Source organism: Gossypium raimondii, chromosome 1 (genome assembly GCF_025698545.1).
Source record: "Gossypium raimondii isolate GPD5lz chromosome 1, ASM2569854v1, whole genome shotgun sequence".
NCBI classification, from domain to species: Eukaryota; Viridiplantae; Streptophyta; class Magnoliopsida; order Malvales; family Malvaceae; genus Gossypium; species Gossypium raimondii.
In genome coordinates, this window is record NC_068565.1 from 3,772,630 (window position 1) to 3,794,762 (window position 22,133).

A 22,133-nucleotide genomic window follows, 5' to 3' on the forward strand; every position below is an offset into this window, starting at 1 on the left:
TTATTGTTTAAATCTCATGTATTTTAGTTTTAAAATGTATGTTCAATTATTTATATTCAAGGAGAAAGTCGAACCCCGTAAGTTAGGGCACGACTTCTCAGATCTCCAAATATTGAACATTGCCTTAATTTTAAAATTTCCTTCATCGAGTAACGACAAATGTAATATCTAAAACGATATGTATCTATCTTATTTGGGCATAATACAACAATGGGTGAATATGTCTAAACATGATTCATGACGTGATTTTAATGAAATAAGATAAAATGGTAATGTAGAAAATGGAACAATGATATACGAATAAAATGTTGCGCTAGTAAATGACAATAATATGAACTAATAAAACAATTCATAATAAATATAATGGCGATAATCACATAATATATACTACTCTAATACTAATATGAATAATCAAAGAAAATAAAATAAATAATAATAATAATGACAAAATATGTGCAAAAAAAAAGGGCAATACTGAGTTTTAAATATAATAAGAACGAGGAAATAAATAAATGAATGAATATAGAGGAAAATAGTTTATAAAATATTGAAAATAACGGACCAAATTAAAATATAAATGAAATTAGGGAGCAATTTGTAATAAAATACATAAATAGATAATGATAATAGATAAATAAATAAAATAAATAAATAGATGCCTGATAAAAATAAAGGAAAGATTTGAATATAACAAAAAGCAAAAAGAAAATACTAAATAAACAGATAAATAAATAAATAAATTATTTGAATAAATAAAGGACCTGATTGTTACCTAAATTAAATTAAAAGGATAAATTAAGATAAAATAAATCAACAAAAGACTAAAATGAAAGGCACGAAAACGAATGAGGACCCAAGGAGCAATTATCCCAATCCCCAGCACACGTGTCCTTTCTCTAGGAGATCAGCGAATTGAGGACTTAATTGAAAGCGGGATAAAATTGAGTGGTAAAATCTTTAAAAATAAAAAAAATAGTGAAATTAGGACTGAATTAAAACAACCAAAAAGGCGGAAGGACAAACACGCAGATCCTGGAGTGGGTCAGGTCTGTTTTTAGGTCGGCCTCAAAACGAAGCCGTTTTGAGGCTCTTGGGGCCTGGGCGAAACGTCTCCGTTTCACTGCTGCTATTTAAGTTAATTTTTTTTCAAAAATCTTATTTCTGCCTATGATATTATTTATTTGAATTAGCCTATGATATTATAAAAATGGAGGACTAAATTATGTTACATTAAAAAGTAGATGAATTAATTTTTAAATTTGAGCATAATAGAGGAACCAAAATTAACTTTAACTTGTCTATAATATAATTGGATAAACTATACCACAGATCACCCATTTATTGCTCTATTTCTTTTTGGTCACTCAACTATTATTTTTTAATTTAATTATTTAACTATTGCACTTTTTTTGTCACCCAACTATCATTTTTTTAAATTTGGTCATACAACTAATTGAAATTGTTTTGTTTGTCCATTTCTATTATGTGTCGCTAAATATTTGACGAAAAAATGATGTGACAGTTAAAAATTAATATAATAATAAATTTAACTCTAACTTTTATATATTATATTGATTTATTATATCAATTTTAATTTCATGGCACTCGACAAAAATATACCCAAAAAATAATAATTTAATTAAATGAAAAAAAGAAGAAGCAATAATGTAGTTTACCTATATTATAAGATGTGGTAGGAAACTAACGGCCTATAATGTTTTATCACGAGGGAATGTAAAATTCCGAGACTGCCCTGCGATCATTTAAGCAAGTCAACTGAAGTCAAGCTGATGTCCTTTGATTTTTCAACGTTGGCCGCAAACCATTCCAGAGTTGATGTAAAAGAAGAAAACAGGAGACAGGGTGAAGCAACGGCAAGGTAACATATATTTTCCACAGTAGCTAAGTATATTTATTTGTTAACTCTGAATCAACATCTGATTTGAATCGCTTTTCTGTGGAGTAGGTTGCTCGCAACAAATTCGTATAATCAGACGCTTTTCTCGTTTGCTTCATCTGAGTGTAATATTTCAGGTAAGTTTTTCTTTCATTTTAAAAGAAGGAAGACGATGGGTGTGGGTTTGAGAATAATCTGATTTCTTCTTTGTTTTGGAGGAATTTCAAAAATCTGACTTCCCAGTTTCGCAACAATCTTACCTTTTAGGTTTTTCTAAGGGTAAATTATAAAAATAATCACTGTTTTTTATTTAGATTACATTTTAATCACCTATGTTTGAAATGTTATGTTTTAGTGACTTACGTTATTATTCTGTTACGAAGTAATCACTCTACCGTTACCTCCCTAACGACAGTCTTACGTGGCAATCCAAATAGATTTTAAATGCCAACTTGAATGTCCAGTTGCTATTTGCTAGGATGAAAATATATTTTTAATTAAATAAACTTAATATGGACTGCCACATAGGACATCCAAGTTGGTATTTAAAACTCATTTAGACTGTCACGTAAGACCACTATTAGAGAGATAACAGAGCTTAACGGTGGAGTGACCACTTCGTAACAAAATGATAACGTAAGTGACTAAAACATAACATTTCAAACATAAACGACTAAAATATAATCTGAGGCAAACAATTAACTATTTTTGTAATTTATCTTTTTTTAATATTACAGTCATTGAACAATTTTGCATCTCATAATATAATAAGTAGAGTAGATGATAGAGAAGATCCATATATAATAATTAGACCTCCTCTGCTTTCCCCATATGTGTTTTCCGGCCTCTTAGACTTTTGTCTAGCAAAATATTACAACTTCTACTTTCCATAAGTAATGGATTAGTATTTATATTTTAATTTGATTAATTTAAGCCATTCTTAATTCCTGTAATTTTAAATTATTAAATATGATTAAATTATTTTATTTAATTAAATCACTTTAATTATATTCAATATAAATATATTTTACTTCATATAATTCATACAAAGTAACATTACTAAAAATAATAGCATAATTAACATATACCAATTATTTTATCATTCAAATATAGTGCTAATATTTTTTAATAATTATTGAAGTCTTCATTATTCAATGTACTATTCATTAAATTTTATATATGAAATATAAAATACTTATTATATAATATAAATTAATTTAATATAAATATTAAATTTTATTTACTATTCTAAATTTTAGCAGAATCAAATTTTTATAAATTTTTTTATTTATAAGTATGATAAATTTTATTATCAAATAAATTTGTTTAACCAAGCATTTTAGTAAATTTAATTTTTTATAAATATAATTAATCTTATAAATAATAAAATATTTAAAATGGTAAATTTAATAACATAACGAACAATAAAAATTATATTGATTAGTTCGAATCTAAACTCGTATTTATATATATTAGTCTTTAACATCATGTGCAATGTTTATATTTTTATTATTCTTTTACAATATTAAAGAAGTACGTATGTTTGTTTAAAAGATGAATATATCTCATATATTGATTTCCTTATCTTTACAAAATTAATTAAAATATTATAATAAAATAATTTAGTATAACATATAAAATAAACTAAATAAATGTGTGATCATAATGAATGAAGATTATAATTTTGCATCATTATCGATTCAAATGATCTTTCATCTCTTTCTTATCCCGTTGTCATTTGACAATCACTTGAAACTTCCTTCAAAACTTATTACTTTAATACACAATATTTTTAGATAATTAAAACTTATCAATCTAACAGTCTTCATTAACTTTTATTGAGATTTTATCTATTACTAGTATACCTATCATACCCATATTCGTGTGAAAATATTTAGAATGCATGTGACCGTATTTTCAAATGAAAAAAAACTTTATTATTTTAAAAAATATTTTAAACTCGTACTTTTATATATATCAAACTCGTACACATCTATATTATTATTATTATTTTGTACAAGAGGGACATGCTACAAAATTGATATGAATAAAATCATAAAAGAATTTAAAATGATAAGATATTACTTATTGACTAAATTGAATAGTTTAAGTAATAATGAAAATATAATTAAAGATGGATTATTTTAACAATTGTTATGATTTAAATAAAGGTAAAATAACAACTCTATCTTAAAATTTATGATTAAATATTAAATTTCAAAAATAAAAAGTATTTAAAAAAATTAGATTAAAGTTTGATTTAATTTATATATGCATACTAATAATATATAAAATTAAGGGTAAACTACACTTATGGTCACTTTTGTTTGATTTAACAATGTCTTTATCATTTCTACGGAGATAATACCAACTCTAACAACCATACTTTTTGCTACAGAGATAATATCAATTTCAAGCCCTAGTGGTCTCGTGTCTTAATCAATTTTTAGCTCAAGCATTGGATAGAGATTGCAGGTAAAGGATATGGCATTTTATATTTCAAAATTTGTCAATTGAATAAAAAAACAAAATAAAAGGTATTTTTGAAAGTAATTTTTTATATAAAATCTTTAAAATGTTTTTTTTTACTTTTAAAATTTTAAAATTTATATTTACTTTTTAAAATTTTAAGAATTTTTAAATATTTTTACAATTTTAAAATTCAAACTAAAATGACAAATTTTGTAAACATTGAGGACTAACTATGTTGAAATTTTAAAATTTAGTATCAAATTAGTAGAATGTGTAAATATTGAAGGGTTAAATTTTTATTAGGCCAATAAAATAAAGTCACGTTAGACTAACTCACGGAAGAATGACTAAAATATTTAATTTCAAAAATTAAATAATTAAAACAATAAAATTAATAGTTGGGTGATTGAAATAGAACAATATAAATAGTTAGATGACTATTCTTGTACTTTACAACTAAAATATTAATTTAATTTAGGTTTAACATATTTCTGTAATTTTGTTAATCAAATTGTAAAAATATTTAGTAATTGTTGGTCTAACCAAAATAATTTAATAGTTTCACAAAAAAAGTTTAATAATGAAAAAAGAAAATAAATTTTTTAAAAATTGTAATAATAAGAAAAATATTTTTTAATAATAAAACACAAAAGAATTTACAAAAATACTGTCATACAAAAGGAAAATTGTAATTAAATATTTTTAATATTATTTTAAAACAATTTATAAAAATAATTAAACATTTTAAAAAGTCAAGATGCTTTTAATTCAATCAAAGTACTTTGCACGTTGTATCGAAAGTATATTATTTAAATTTTATAAGTAAAATATTTTTAAATAAATAAAAAGCACAAAAGAAAATAATTTAAATATAATATGTATTTTTCTTGTAAAAGAGGAAAAATAAAAGAATTCATAAAATGATATGAAAAGGAAAAGTTAAATAAATGCTTTATAATATTATTTTAAAAGAGCTCATAAAATAATTAAATATTTTAGAAGAATATTTTAGTTTTTCTTATTACTTTTTGGAGCTGACGCATAATTTATAGATAGATAGATATATAATCATACCCTAAAAATCTATCCTTTATAAGAGCTAAATGTAGTTGTTATTATTACCTTGCAGAGTGTTTGGTGAATTATGGAATTTGTAGGACCAATTTGTGAAGCGCTAAAGTGCTTAGGAGATCCAACATGTACATACATAGAGCATCACAGAAAACTTGAAGACAGGATGAATGATCTTCTAGCAAAACAACGCCAACTAAAAGCTATGAAGAGAGATGTGGAGCTGAGAAAAAATGCAGAGCTTCGATTGGGAAGATGTATAAGGCAAGAAGTAGAGAACTGGCTTCTAGAAGTGCAAACCGTCAATGGCAAAATACAGAACGTTGATGAAAAAATGCAAAATGTGTCTTGTTTTTCACGTGGGCGCCTTGGGAAACAAGTTTCCCAAACAGTTGAAGAAGTGAAGGAAATTATTGAACAAGGCAGGTTCACTGGAGCTCTAGTAATTGATGATCCATCGACTGCTGGAGTGCCTTTTCAGTTGGAACATTTGGAAGGTGAAACCGCGGTGATTGCAGACATTTGGAAGCATTTGATGAGTGATGAAATTGGAATGGTTGGTGTCTGTGGAATGGGCGGGATCGGGAAAACCACTATAATGAAGCACATACACGATCAACTATTGGAGGAGACTAAATCTAAACCCTTGTTTGAGAAAATCATTTGGGTCACTGTTTCACAGGACTTCAACATCGCCAACTTACAAGAAGACATTGCAGATGCTATGAATATTGAAGATCTTCCGAAATCTGAACAAAAGCGTGCAGCTGTGTTAAGGAACAAATTGCGACAAATAAGGCATGTATTGATCTTAGATGATGTTTGGGAAGGGTTCGTTCTCGAAAAGGTAGGGATCCCTGAACCAATATCCAGCAATCGGAGTAAGTTGGTATTAACTAGTAGATTGAAAGAGTTTTGTAAATCTATAGGCTGTCATGAGATAGTCGAAGTGCCTCTACTTTCCAATGAGGAGTCCATGAATTTATTCTTGGTTCATACCGGACATGAGGTTCTAAAGGTTCCATCTTTGGAAAAAATTTTGGGCGATATTGTTAGAGAGTGTGATAGGTTACCCCTTGCCATAAAAGTAATAGCTAGTAGCATGAAGGGAATAAATGATGTTGTTGAATGGAGGAATGCATTAACAGAGTTACGTAACCATGTAACAAGTGTGAAGGACACAGATAAAAAAATATACGGGCGATTAAAGTTCAGTTTCGACCGTTTGAAAGATTCGAATATCCAAAATTGTTTCCTTTATTGCTCACTGTACCCAGAAGACTATAGAATTCCAAGGGTGGAATTAATAGAATACTGGATAGACGAGGGATTTCTTGAAATGGGGAGTCGACAACAATTGCATGATAGGGGTCATACTATATTAAATAGGTTGATAAACAACTGTTTGTTGGAAAAGGCTGGAGATGATGTTAAGATGCATGATGTGATGAGAGATATGGCATTGTATATCAAACACCTTCATTTTATTGTAAAAGCTGGCACCGGCTTGGAAGAATTACCAAGCAAGCTAGAATGGAAAAAAGATGTTGAAAGGGCTTCATTCATGATGAATAAGGTATCAGAAATCCCTCTGAGCTTGTCACCCAATTGTGGAAACCTTTCGACCTTATTACTGAAAAAGAATATGTCCTTGAAAAGGATTTCCGAATCATTCTTTCAGCACATGCATAGTCTCAGCATTTTTGACCTTTCTTATACCGGTATCGAGCAATTGCCCAATTCCGTATCAAACTTGGAAACGCTCAATGCATTGGTGCTTCGTGGATGCAACAAGTTGAGATATGTGCCTTCACTAGAAAAGCTTGAGGCTCTACGAAAGCTAGACCTCCGGGGTACAGGCATTGAAAAGGTGCCTAAAGGTTTGGAAATGTTAGCAAATCTAACATATCTCAATTTATGTACTGAAAGCTTAAAGGAACTGCCAATTGCAATTCTACCTAGGCTTTCTTGTCTGCAATGTTTGGTATTATATGTTAAATCAACTTGTATAAAAATGAATGGATTGGAACTTGCCAGATTAAGGAAGCTAGAGGTTTTTGAAGGGAGATTTAATGAGTTGATAGACTTTAATGCCTACACCAAGTCTATACAATGTCAACAGCTCACTTCTTACTTGCTTGTCATGGCACCACTTGAAGCCAAGTTTAACGTCAAACAACGTGTAAAAGGCATAAATTGTATTTACCGTTTCAAGTTGTTGAATGTGGACAGCAACAAAGGGAGGCAGAAGGCGATGCTGCTCGCGAGCGGGCTCCAAGGTACGGATGCAATCAAATCCATAAAAATTCAATAGAGTAGGGACCATTTAGAAGGCTGATTAAGGTCAGTGCGGGTAAGTTGGTAGTCCCAACTGTGTTGAATGTCATCGTGTGGCGCTGTGGAGACTGTATCTCCACCCTGCTGCATACCATGTTTTCTGACTGGACCCTTAAAGGTCCAATGCCACTCACCGCACACCCCTTCCCATTATATCTCCTAATGCTTTATTATTATTATTATTATTATTATTATTATTATTATTGGACAAGCCTTTATTTCTCTCCCCCCCCCCCCCCAATCTTCTTGTTGTTTGTTGGTTTTTTTCCCTTTTATTTATTCATGGCTTTTATAGTTAATTATTTAGTTATAAATTAATTTATAAAATTATCACAGTAAAGGTTTAGAGTAAATACTTTACACATATAATTAATTACACAAAATAGCTTTATAATTAATTAATTACATATAAGAGTAAATAGCTTTACACATACTATCGATTTTGGTTTTATTGTGTTATAGTTACTTGTATGTAGAGCAATTAAACTGTCTTTTACAAACCTTTTGAATTTCACTTAAACCAATTATTTAAATTCTAAAAAAATCATATATGAATCTACCAAGTGTATTTTATAAAGTTGTACTAAAAATTATATTATTTAAATTTAAAAATTATAAAATTATGCTAAAAATTATATTGTAAAAATAATTTATATGTTATAAAAAGTCTTACAATCTACTTTTTAATTTTTAAGTTATGAAAAAATTTATATAATTTGTAAGAAATGTTATGAAAGTTATTGAGCACTATATAAATTTTTATAAATATTTTATATTATAAAATTTATATTATTTTTACCTGATTTATTTATTATAAAAATAGTTATAGCATAAATTTTATCCAAATTAAGTTTATTTAAGTTTTATAATCAAAACTAAATTATAAAGTTTGTAGTAATAATAATAATGATTTACTTATTTATTTCAACATTATATATTTACAAATTATGTAGTTTTCATTCTTTATAAGTTTATTTAAGTTGTTATTTATTTGAACACTTAAATTTTACATTCCAACTAAATAAAATAATTTTATATCCACCGTAATTCTATTATGAAACATAATATATTATTCCACGAACTAACTACACCTTTAAATTTTTATTTATTTATGTTCCTGTGCTTTAATACGGTATGGTGGCAGGTGTAGTACCCTTCAAAAAATTGATACAATTGGCAATAGTAACACTAATGATTAATTATATTAGAAATTTAGTTTGATAAGTTATATCATTATTGATTGGTGAAGGTGTAGAAACTATTGGCCTCAAAAGAAATACGATGATTCTGGAAGTGTGTGGTGACTTAGAAATGGAACCCACTGAAATTGCGGCAAAGTGGAAGAAAGGAGGTATAGAAGTGCAGCTCGTGGATGAGCTGTGGGACTTTACCTTTCTACCTATGAAATATGTGATATTAAGCGGGTGTCCGATAGTGTTGGAACAAAGAGACAATAACAGGCTGTTTTGTATCTTGCTTGAATAGCAAGCCTCGAGCCTTGGAGAAGAAACAAACTCGAAGCAAAAACAGAAAATGAAACTAGCTAGTGAATAATGTAAAAGAGAGAAGAAGATTGAATGAAAAATGAGTGATATTTTCATTAACCCACAACAAGACATTAAGCCATTACATATTTAGGTCAACAAGTAAAACAAACAAGTAATCACCTAATCAACTACCTAACTCCACTAATTTGCATTGAAACTTACAAGATTAGCTTGTACAACTTGCATTCTTGACTTTTCACCAATCAATATCAAAACATTTACCTACTTAGTTCAACATGAACTAGATTACAAAACAATCAAAATGGAACTAAAAACGACAAGTGGATTGGCGCTTCAAACTTCATTCTTTGCACACAATGGCACCACCGCTGTCGCTATTTCTTCGAGCATGACCACCTTTGCATGTCGTGCATGGCCACCTTTGCATGGGAACTAAACTTAACACTCCTCCTTAGTTTCCATGCTAGTAACACCTAATTCCCTTTTGAATTTAACAAATTTAGACACATTGAGTGCCTTTGTGAAGATATCAGCAATTTGAACTTCTGAATTGCAATGAATCAGCTCGATTTCATGAGCTTGTTCCATCTCCCTTATAACATGCAACTTAATGTTGAAGTGCTTGGTTCTACCATGAAAAATGGGATTTTTTGCAATTGCAACAGCAGATTTGTTGTCACAATAAATCTCTGTTGCCTCTTTTGGTTTTGGTTTAAATCACTAAGATTTTTCTAAGCCATATGGCTTGATTCACGCAGATGCAAAGAAGAACATATTAAACCTGCATTGTTGATTGTGCCACCGACTTTGTTTCTTAGAACTCCAAGAAACATGCCCGAGCCAAGACTAAATGCATATCCGGATGTGCTCCTCATGTCATCACTCGATCCAGCCGACCACTATCAACATAGCCTATCGACTTCATGTTTTCAAATTTTTGAACAATACACCATGATCAATGGTGCCTTTGATGTACCTTAGCACTCTTTTATCGCTTGAAAGTCTTGATCATTGCAGCAATTCATGTATCTCGATAGCACACTAACAAAGAAACATGATATCGGGTCTTGTTGCGATCAAATACAACAGACTACCAATGAGACTCTTGTACATAGTCTCGCAAATTGGTTCACCACTCCTTGCCTCGAAAGCTTCACTCCAACGACCATTGGTGTGCTTGTTGGCTTGCGTTCTTCATAGAGAACTTATCCGGGATCTTCATAGTAAAAGAACTCGACTAAGAAAGATTCCTTTTCTTTGCTTCACTTCCATTCCAAGGAAGTAGTTCATTCTGCCTAAATCAGACATTTCAAACATTTCCATCATTTTTATTTTGAAATCTTCGAGCATTCTTCTATCTCCTCCAGTTACCAATAAATCATCAACATAGAGTGACAGGATAAGCTGAGTTTCAGCTTGGTTCTTCTTCACATACAGTGTTGGTTCACTGGGACTTCTCTCAAATTCCAAACTGAGCAAGTAAGAGTCAATTCGAGCATACCAGGCTCGAGGAGCCTGTTTCAGGCCATATAAAGCCTTTTTTAGTCTGTACACCATGTGTTCTTTGCCAGTGATCACAAATCCTTGAGGCTGCTCAATGTAGATCTCTTCTTCCAGGAAACCATTGAGAAATGCAGACTTAACATCAAGCTGATGAATGGTCCACTGATGTTGAGCGACCAAGGCAACTATCATTCTAATCGTGTCAAGCACAGCTCTTTGGTGCAAATGTTTCGTGTAGTCCGACCATACCTTTGGCTAAATCCTTTGACAACAAGCCCGGCTTTTAGCTTGTTCGATCGCCATCGCATTATGTTTTACTCGATAGACCCATTTTACTCCAATGGTCTTCTTTCCAGCAGAGTTTATCAACTAGCTCCCATGTCCGGTTCTTCTCAATCATGTTGATTTCATTGACCATAGCTAGTTTCCACCTTCATCCGCCTCACCTCTTCAAAGCGCTAGGTTCGCTATTGTAACTGTGCCCTTTCATAAATATCATCTAGGGCCTTGTGCCTCTCACAGCACATCATCAACATCCATTTTGTGTCCTAGTCGCTCAAGTTCACTTGATTAGGCACTAGGTCTTCAAGCGCTTCGCTCATTTTCTCCCAATTCCAAAGAGCTTTTTCATCAAAGATGACATCTCTCGCTCACTGGACTTTGTTTGTCAAGGGATCCGAACCTGTAGCCCTTCTTGACCGAAATGTAGCCTACTAGAACACTGGTTGAGCCCTTTAGAGAGCTTGTCTCTCTTTGTTCTTGTATTTGTGCATAACACAGCAACCAAACACCTTCAGATGTGCCAAGGAAGGCTTGAATCGAACCAAGCCTCGAAAGGTGTCTCGGATGCAAGAGCTTTGGTAGGAAGCCTGCTCAAGGTAAACAAAGAAGTGTTATTGCCTCACCCACATGGTCTTGGCGTTTCTTTTCAAACAGAGACATCCGCCATATCCATCGCTTCGTTCTTTCTTTCAGCTACCCCATTCTGCTGAGGTGTGTAGACATTTGTAAGTCGATGTTTGATACCAAAGATCATTGCAAATGGCTTGAAATCGAGTGAAGTGTACTCAGATGCCATTGTTCATCTTATCGATTTGACTTGCAACCTTTGTTTACTGTCTCTCTGCTAGCTTTTAAACTTCACAAACACTTGAGCTACCTCGGACTTGTGTTTTAAGAAGAAAATCCAACAAAACCTTGTAAGATCATCAATGAAGAGGATGAAATACCTATTTTTCTTTGAGTGATTCATCCTCATCAGGCCACATACATCGAGTGCACCAGTGCAGTCTTTCAAGAGCTCTCCAAGTGAATTTGTAGGAAATGGCGTCTTGCTGTTTCCCCATCCGCAAACTTCACATACATCATCATGCTCCATCGAGTGGTGAAGTTCTCGCCAAACCCTCTTTGGCCATTCGAGCCATTGATCCGAAGTTGGCATGTCCAAGCCTTTGATGCCAAAGCTTGGAGTCATCAACAGAGGTGTGTATCTTTGAGTTTGAGTCATTTGCCCAGTGAACCTCAAAGCATTTATCAGTCATTTTGATCATCATAAGGCTTGATCCACTTGGATCGAGAATGTGGCATTGTTTGTCCTTGAACACAACAGAATAACCTTTCTCGGCGGTTGAGCTATCTTTGAGAAGGTTTCATCAATCTCGCACCAACAAAGACATTTGGAATGATCTTGTTGCTGTGGGAGTACATATCAAGACTTCTCCTCTTCCTTCAGTCCTTATAAACTGACCATTTCCAACCTTGACCTTGGTTTTATAACTTCTATCCAAGGTTTTAAACAAGGAGGCATCTGGTGACATGTGGTTAGTGCAACCACTGTCCAACAACCAGCCTTTTGAGCATTTCTTCTCATCAGCTAAGCAGGAAACAGCAAAGACTGTTCTTCTTGGTCACTACTGTCCTCAGCTACTCGAGCTTCAACCTTTGACTGCTGAAATTGATTCTGCCTTGGCTTACTCCTGTTTTTACAGACCCTTTCAACATGGCCCTTCTTCTTGCAGTGTTGGCATACTGCATCTGGCCTAAACCAAGATCGACTTGGATGACTGGCCTCTTGCAATGTCTGCAGGCTGGTCATTACTCCTGCGATGTCGTCCTAGGCTGTTTTTCCAAGGCCTTTTGCCTCTTGGAGCTTTGAAGCTCGAGGCTTCTCTGGCCTTGGCATTGAATGCACCTTCCTGGTGATCTTCAGCTCTGCTAGCTCTCCTTTGTTCCTGAGCATAGAAAGTGTTGATTAGCTCAGTCAAAGAGATGGTAGCAAGGTCTCTTGAGTCCTCTAAGGAGGATATCTTGGCCTCATATCTCTCAGGCAAAGTGGAGAGGACCTTTTCCACAATTCTTGCCTCATCAAAGTGCTCACCAAGGAGCCTTATACTGTTAACCACTGCTATGATTCTGTCTGCATACTGCTTCACTGTTTCTTCTTCCTTCATCTTTAGATTCTCAAATCCTTCTTAAATTTAATAGCTCTTTGTTGCCTTGTTCTCTCGGTGCCTTGAAACTCCTCCTTAAGCTTATCCTAGGCTGCTTTTGGAGTCTCACAGGCCATAATTCTAGTGAAGATGACATCTGATACACAGTTCTAGATGCAGGACATGGCTTTATGCCTTTTGGTCCTCTCATCAGCATGCTGCCTTATCTGAGCTACTGTGGGATTAGCCCTCAGTGGTGCTGGCTCAGCATCTGTGTTAACAACTTCCCACAGATCAAAGGCCTGCAGTAAGTCTTCATCTTGACCACCATATGTGGAAGCCATCTCCATTGAAGACTGGTGGGCCGGTGAAAAACTTGAGGAAGACATTCAGCTTTCTTAGTTTAATACAACAGGTCCACTAAGAATGAAGCTCTAGATACCAATTGTTGGAACAAAGAGACAATAACAGGCTGTTTTGTATCTTGCTTGAATAGCAAGCCTCGAGCCTTGGAGAAGAAACAAACTCGAATCAAAAGCAGAAAATGAAACTAGCTAGTGAATAATGTAAAAGAGAGAAGAAGATTGAATGAAAATGAGTGATATTTTCATTAACCCACAACAAGACATTAAGCCATTACATATTTCAGTCAACAAGTAAAACAAACAAGTAATCACCTAATCAACTACCTAACTCCACTAATTTGCATTGAAACTTACAAGATTAGCTTGTACAACTTGCATTGCTGACTTTTCAGTCAATCAATATCAAAACATTTACCTACTTAGTTCAACATGAACTAGAAGATAGGAAGAGAAGATCCAGCAGAGCTCCCAAGTGACGTTAGGACTCTGAAAATTTTTGGGTGCCACAATATCAGAAGCTTAAGTGATATGCCCTTCTTTCAACAAACAACTGAGTTGGGGTTCTGTATGATTCACGATTGTAGAGGGATAGAATCTGTGCTTGATCTGTCGTCACCATCCCAATCATGCACCCCATTTGAGAACCTTGACCTCTTGTGGCTTGAAAATTTAGAGAACCTTCATGTGCTTGTTAAACTAGCAGAAGCATCCGTTGTTTCCACATTGAGTTCGTATCTATTCCAACCATCTTTTCCCATCTTAAATCATTTTATATTGAAGGATGCTCAAACATGAAGCAGCTCTTTCCCTTTGACTTAGTACATGACTTCCAAAACCTAGAGAACCTCATAGTTCGTGGTTGTGGACAAATAGAGGAAATAATAGGACCAAAAGAAGAGGAAGAGAATCACAAGGGAAATGGAAGCAAGCTCCAACAAAGTTCACCTTCCCAAAGTAAAGGAGTTAGAATTGACGTGCTTACCAGAGTGAAGAGCATATGCAGTTCAAATAGGAAATGGTATGCAACTCTCTTAGGAAAATTAAAGTAAGGGACTGTCTGAAGCTAAAAAGGATGCCTCAGATCTTCCTCTTTTCAAGATACACACCAATCAGCTCCTTCGCTCATCCTTTCGAAAGAATCCGCATATGTCCAAAGGAGTGGTGGGAATCAGAGAGTGGGACTATCCGAATGCTAAGGAGGTTCTGCGACCTTGGTTGAACTCAGTATTAGCTACTGGAAGCCTTTGTTGTTCAAATCAAATTCGGATCAAGCTAAACAATGAGTCTTCATTTGTTGCTTTTATTTCTAGAAAATAATTTGAAGATATTTTATTCTACCAAAAGAAAACGGAAGACCTACAAGAAGAGGATTATGATTAGCAAAATAGAAACCAAAGAGAACAAAAATATTACTAGTGTTTAAAACAAATTTCAATAAAGCAGGTCTCATTTGCTTCTTTGTTTGACCCGATGACTAGGCTTGCTCTAGAACCCTTGAGATTCTCATTATGACATTAATGATTTGAATGAATGAACAGCCCCTTTTTCTTCTTTATTTTGTAACAGCAAGCTTTAAGTTGATATAAATATGTTTTCCAATGTAGTATTCTTGTTTGCTTAGATCAATGTCAAAAACCTTGCCTCTAATGCTTCCCTTTCTTCTCCACTTTTTTTTTTTTTTGAATTCTTTGTGGGGTCTTATTAAATACAGGTTGTTTATGCCATTCTAAAGCTAGCAAAGCAGTTGGCTTGACAATCAAATCTTTGAGAAACAAATCAACCCAACTCATCACTGTACCTTCATTCTTTTGTGGTGGTTCTATCTTTGATGTGGTACTTCGTCGGATGCATCCTTCTCTTGTGGTTTTATCTTTAATAAATGAACTTCAATTTGGTTTCAATGTGATTGGATTGTTGATGTTGTAATTCAACTTTGTACTTGATAATCCTGCTTCTAGTTTGCATCATTTTTTACCATGTGGTTGTGTTTCCTGTGGCTTAATTGTCTCATTTAATCTTGGAACTTGCACATTTATAAATATATTGAACCATCCCACAGGTATATACCACTTCCTGAAATGGTGTTTTATTTAGGTGGCCTTTTTGCTATTGTGAACCATCCCAATGCTAAGCAGGATCTGCTACCTTACTTGGTAATGCTATAGCGCTACTGAAAGGCTTTATCCAAAACTCTATCTATTCCTTGCATCTGATGGTGGGTTAATGTTTAGACATAATCTAGATTTGGATTTGATTAAATGAGCGTTTATCTAGATTTGGATTTGATTAAATGAGCATTTATCTAGATTTTTCAAATTAAATTGATTTGGTTTCAGAATTAGAATAAAAAGCTAGTTTTGAAATTTATTTTATTTAAGTTGGAATGTATTTTATTTTGAGTCTAATTTAATTAATAAAATAATTTTAATTTAATATATTAAGTCAAGATTTTAGTTGATTAAGCAATTTATTAGTGATTAATGGAACTAGTTCAAAAATTTATCTTAACTGAAATAATTACATTAAAAAATTAAAATATCATAGAGTGAACATGATATAGTTTACTCTTTTTCATCCTACTTATGAGTCTTCTTGAATAGTTTCATTATCATCACAATTTGCATTCATGTAGTTATATAACTCTACTTTTAGTTATCCATAATTAATTTTTAAATATATATATAACAATGAAAAGTTGAGAAATTTAAAAAAAAACTTTTGTTGAGGCTATAGATCAAATGGTTATATTTGTTAAATGACTACTCCAACCGTTAAAACTATCTTTGTGAAAAAAATAAGCTTGATCAAGATTGTATACAAGAGCTAGAATTGAATTACTCAAATAATTTAAATTGTTTTAAAAAATTAATCAACTTTAATAATTTCTTTTGAGATTAAAAACTTTAATCAATTTTTAAAAATTAAATTTTATCCATCCCTAATCTTTTAAATATAAAGAAAGACTCTAAACAGAGTTTTTTTATTAAAAAATTATAAGATGATAGATAGCTACTTATCATTAAATGTAGAAAATATTAAATTACTTTTATTTTATTAAAAATTAAAATAAATTATTTTTAAAATGAAATAATCAAATTACCCTATGTATCTTTTATCCAAAACAATCTACAATAATATAAAATATTATATTAATAAAATTAAAATTAATAAAACAAATAATCTTTTAAAATCAATATTTACTTTTGTTAAACAATATAATTATATTCGATACTTATATTTATCAAATAATTTTTAATATAAATTTAAAACTTATAAAATTTAAGGGTAAAATTCAATAGTTAAATTTTAATAATTAAAATTTTAATTTATCATTAGATAATGTAATAAACAACAATAATATATAAATAATGAAAGTCAAATATTACGCTCATTGTCTTCCATTAAAGAAAAGTTACACTCACGGTTTTTCAGTGATATTTCAGATTTATTTTTAATTAGTTTTTAATAATACAATTTTTTTATCGTAATCAAGATATCCACAGTTGATGCAGTTATTAATCTCTTTGCGCAGTAAGCAATGTATTTTTAACTACAATAATTAGTATATTCGTTATTTAAATTATTGAAGATAATTAAATTATATTATCTTATTTAAAAATCAAACTTATAATAATAAAAATTTAAATGATAATTAAAGCATTTGTATTATATTTAATGTAGAATATAATTTTACTTCATTTAATTTATACAGAACAACATTACTAAAAATAATAATATAATTAACATATAAAAATTATTTTGTCATTCAAATGCAGTGCTAATAAAAAATTCTTAATAATTATTAAAAATTGTAAAAATTATAATAAAAAGTAATATATCATAGGGTCATATATAAAATCATTTAATAAAAAATTTAATCTTCACAAAATTCCAATCTATCCCAAATAAAGTCATAATAATAATAATAATAATAATAATAATAATAATAATAATAATAATAATAATAAAAGCTTGGCTCATACAACACACAAGTCGAGTAAATCTAAAAAACCTTTAAGAAAAGAAGGCACAGAAAGAAACCCTAGAAACCAAGAGTGCTATCCTTGGGATCGCAGCGGTAACAGTGGCTGCTGCGGCTTGGGATGATGGAGAGTGGTGGTAACGATGGGTTGGGAGGAGACGAGATCTCCCTATTAACAGAGGAGCTTATTCAACTTTCGGTAAAGAATTCGATGGTGGAACCAAACGGGACTTTTTCTCTAATATGCTCTATATGGACTAAGAAATCTTATAATCAGGAGAGCTTCAAAGCACAGATAAGGAGTATTTGGAAAACAAAGAAGAAATTCGAGATTTAAGGGGTAGGACAAAATCTCTTTACGATATCGTTTGAATTAGAAGAGGATATAGAGACGGTCTTGGAAGGTCAACCATGGTTGTTTAGGAAGCAACTAATCCTCTTTGATCGATTGAGTAAAGCAATGGCGAGAGATCAAATTAGGCTTGTTTCATCTCCGTTTTGGATTAAAATCGGGCCTTGCTTACCAGAGTTTGACAAAAAAGATCTGCTACATGTTGTAGGTGTTACTTTTGGAGGGGTGCTCAGATCTGAAATACTGGGTGAGTTTTGCCGTCTTAGAGTGAAATTAAATGTGCAGAGATCCCTTCGTAGGGTATTTTTGTTTCAATAGGGAATGGAAATAAGTTTTGGATTCCATTCAAATATGAAAAGCTGTCGACTTTCTGCTTTGGTGTGGAATGATGGGCCATAGTCTTCATGATTGTACAGAAATCGCACCTGCAGAGAAAAATAGAATTAGAGAGGATTCACCTTTTTCTTTAGCTTTAAAAGCAGAATTAAATCTGGTTGAAAGGGAGAGTCTAAAGCTAAATGCCCTAGCAAAGAAAATACAAGCACAATGTTCGTATGTTGGACAATCTACAAAAAAACAGGAAAAGCCTTTATATAAGGAACAAAGTAGTGGTATGATAAGAGAACTACAAGATGATGCTTGGTTGACAACAAAAGCATCAGATTTAGAGATACAAAAGGAGGAAGGAAGCAACGAAGGGAACAATGAAGATAACCACGCCAATAGATCGACTTCAGCTAGGAAAACCAGTTGGAAACGGATGAAATTAATATGAGTAATGAGGAATAATGAAATAGAACGCCAAGTGCATAAAAGGAAATTGACAGAGATCACACAGGATGAGTACGAAGTAGGAGAGACGCAGGCAGAAATACAAAAAATGGCAAGATATGGCGGACAGGTTCTAACAAATGAGACTGAAACTTATTCGCTAATGGAATATTCTAATCAGAATGGATCGGCGGCTGCCAATGGGCCAGCCGACCGGACGCAATGAAAATCATATGCTGGAATGTCCGTGGATTGGGGAGTCCACGGGCAGTAAGGAGACTTCGGCTTCTACTGAAGCAAAACAATCCCCAAATAGTCTTCTTGATGGAGACTAAAGTTAGTGAAAAACGTATGGAGGTAATTAGGAGGAGGTGTGGATTTACGAATCGGCTTGAAGTAGGAGCTGATGGTACGCGAGGTGGGATTTGCTTAGCATGGAGAGAGGAGGTCCAGGTCAATCTTAAAACCATGTCAACTAGTCATATTGATGTGTAAATAAAATAAGAAGGGGTTCATAAAGAATGGAGATTTATAGGTTTTTATGGATCACCTTACGCACAAAATAAAAATGCCTCATGGGATCTACTAAGGAACTTGGGGCAGGAACGAGAGTATCCATGGTTAGTGAGCGGCGATTTTAATGAAATAGCTTATTCATTTGAAAAAAGAGGAGGTCAGCCTAGTGAGGAAAAGAAGATGGTAGCATTTCGTGAAGTTCTGGAAGACTGCCAACTTATTGACGTGGGATACTCAGGAATATGGTATACATGGGAAAGGGGAAATCTACCAGAGACAAACATCCGGGAAAGATTGGATAGAGGTGTTGCGAATGAAAACTAGATGAAATTATTTCCAACGGGCAATATACATCATTTAACATCTTCACTTTCAGATCATTGTCCTCTTTTAATACACACAACTAATGAAAGTAGACTTATGAGAATTCCGTGTTTCAAATTCGAAGCATGGTGGACCACAGATGAATCAATCGGAGAAGAAATTAGGAGATCATGGGAGTCATCAAATGGATCGGTGTGTGAGAAGATTGAACGATTATAGATCAACTTGTCAAAGTGGGCAAATTCAATAAAAAAGAAACGGAATGGGCTGGTGGATACAATTACAAAAAAACTTGAAGATTTAATGATGAAGGAACCAGATGAAGATACTATGATACAGATTGTTGACGCGAATTCATCTGAGTATGGAGACCGAGAAGGAGGAGATGTATTGGGAATAGAGAGCACGGGCTAACTAGCTGAGGTTAGGGGATAAGAATAAAGCGTTCTTTCACAAATATGCCTCTATGAGGAAAAGAACCAACACCATCAACAGGCTTAATAATGATGAGGGTTAGGGGATCACTGAAGAAGCAGAAATAAATGAAATAGCCACACAGTACTTTCAGAAGTTATTCTCAACTATGGTGTTGGAGATTTTTCCCACCTTTTAACAGGTATTAAAAATAGTATCTCTCCGGAAACCAACACAACCCTTTTAGAATAGTTTACGGCAGAAGAGATTTTTCTTGCAGTAAAGGGAATGGGTGCTACTAAAGCTCCAGGTCATGATGGATTTCTGGCCCTATTTTTTCAAAAATATTGGGGCATTGTTGGAAAAGATATCGGGAATTTCTGTTTGGAGGTTTTAAATAACGGGAAAGGTGTCGAAGAGTTAAATCTAACAAGGATCACTCTTATACCGAAGAACTCAAATCCTACAAATCTGGCTAATTTTGGACCAATTAGTTTATGCACTGTTATTTATAAAATAATTGCCAAAGCCATTGCCAATCGTCTTCAAGGAGTTATCGGAAGTTGCATTGATAGTGCCCAGAGTGCTTTTGTCCCAGGAAGGCTTATTTCGGATAATGTTTTGATTGCACATGAGCTTTTACATGCACTCCGACAAAAAAGGCAGGGGAAAAAAGGATTCATGATGATTAAATTGGACATGAGTAAAGCCTACGATAGAGTCGAATGGATTTTCTTGAAGGAAGTCATGATTCGGTTGGGTTTTGCGAAGGAATGGGTGTCATTAATCATGAGATGTATTTCTACAGTCTCTTATGTTCTGACCACAAATGGGAGAGATGGAAGAATTTTTAAACCTACCAGAGGACTCCGGCAAGGTGACCCACTTAGCCCTTTTCTATTTCTTATTTGTAGTGAAGGACTATCGACCTTAATCAGGATTGCCACGAGATAGGGGCTGATTAAAGGGGTGAGAGCTAGTAGAAGAGGTCTGACAATTTCACACTTTTTATTTGCAGATGACTGCATTTTGTTTGGTAAAGCTACTGACAACAGCGCAAGGAATCTAAAAGCTATTTTACAGGAGTATGAGTTTTGTTCTGGCCAATGTGTCAATTTTAACAAGTCTATGATCTTTTTTAGCTCTAATATAGAGGAAGGTGGCAAAAAGAGGATATTGGTTGAAATGGGAATTAGGTGTTCGAATAATATGGAGAAATATTTAAGATTGCCGAACATGGTTAGAAGAAGGAAAAAAGAATCTTTTCAGAATCTTAAAGACAGAATAAAGCAACGCGGTTTTTATCTCAAGGAGGTAGAGAGGTCTTCATTAAATCCGTATTACAAGAATTCCAACTTATGCCATGACATGTTTTCTATTGCCAAAGTCACTTTGCGGTGAATTCGACAGTTTATTTGCTCGATTTTGGTGGCAAAAAGGTAAAGGTAGGAAAGGGATTCACTGGTGTCAATGGGACTATTTGTGTAGGCCTAAAGAGGAGGGTGGTATGGGTTTTCGAAATATGGCGCAATTTAACATAGCATTACTGGCTAAACAAGGGTGGAGGATTATGAATAATTAGAACGCCCTCGTTACACAAGTATTTAAAGCAAAATATTTTCCGGAAAATCATTTTCTAAACTCCCGGTTAGGAAATTCATGTTCTTATGTGTGGAAAAGCATTTGGGCAGCCAAAGATTTATTAACAAAAGGGCATTGTTGGAGGGTGGGGACGGGAACTAATATATCTATTACTGACGCTTGGATTCGAGATTCAATTAACTTTAGATTATCATCAGAAATTAACTCTTTGCATGAATCTAATGTTGCGGAGTTGATTGACAGTAAAAATAGAAGCTGAAAAGTAGAGTTGATCAATAATACCTTTGCGGAAGAAGATGCTGCAAGAATCCTCAGAATCCCTCTGGCACAAACACCGCACAAAGATTTTCTGTTTTGAGGAGGTGAGATGTCGGGTGAATTTAAGGTCAGAAGCGCCTACAAACTATTACAGAGATCGATTGACAATCCTAGAGCTTACGCTTTACAAACCATCTACAGAAATTTCTACAAAAAACTTTGGAGCCTAAATCTACCAACAAAAATAAAGGTCACAATATGGAGGTTATCGTGGAACTATTTGCCTACAAAGGTGAACCTTCAGCATCGAAAGTTAACAGTTGACCAAAGTT

At 33.0% G+C, this 22,133-nt stretch overlaps 3 protein-coding genes and 1 pseudogene across 4 annotated transcripts in view; 3 read left to right on the top strand and 1 right to left on the bottom strand.

Annotated features, from left to right (window-relative positions):
- Nucleotides 1-22,133, top strand: part of LOC105786666 (putative disease resistance protein At4g10780) — a 49,947-nt gene that overhangs the window by 17,450 nt on the left and 10,364 nt on the right. The window lies entirely within an intron of this gene.
- LOC105776499 (disease resistance protein At4g27190) lies at nucleotides 1,791-9,262 on the top strand. The gene is made up of 4 exons (XM_052628577.1): nucleotides 1,791-1,879; nucleotides 1,967-2,034; nucleotides 5,527-7,719; nucleotides 9,027-9,262. Exons 1-4 carry the CDS (start codon nucleotides 1,791-1,793, stop codon nucleotides 9,260-9,262), a joined length of 2,586 nt encoding a protein of 861 aa, XP_052484537.1.
- Nucleotides 12,828-13,238, bottom strand: LOC128039857 (uncharacterized). The gene has a single exon (XM_052628581.1). The coding sequence runs from the start codon at nucleotides 13,236-13,238 to the stop codon at nucleotides 12,828-12,830; it is 411 nt and encodes a 136-aa protein (XP_052484541.1).
- On the top strand, nucleotides 13,812-14,899 carry LOC128039858 (uncharacterized; annotated as a pseudogene).

Coding starts and splice junctions, on each gene's coding strand:
- LOC105776499 (XM_052628577.1), top strand. CDS start 1,791: ATGTCCTTTGATTTTTCAACGTTGGCCGCAAACCATTCCAGAGTTGAT. Junction 1,880..1,966: donor CAGGGTGAAGCAACGGCAAG/GTAACATATATT, acceptor TCTGTGGAGTAG/GTTGCTCGCAACAAATTCGT. Junction 7,720..9,026: donor GCTCGCGAGCGGGCTCCAAG/GTACGGATGCAA, acceptor TGATTGGTGAAG/GTGTAGAAACTATTGGCCTC.
- LOC128039857 (XM_052628581.1), bottom strand. CDS start 13,238: ATGAAGGAAGAAGAAACAGTGAAGCAGTATGCAGACAGAATCATAGCA.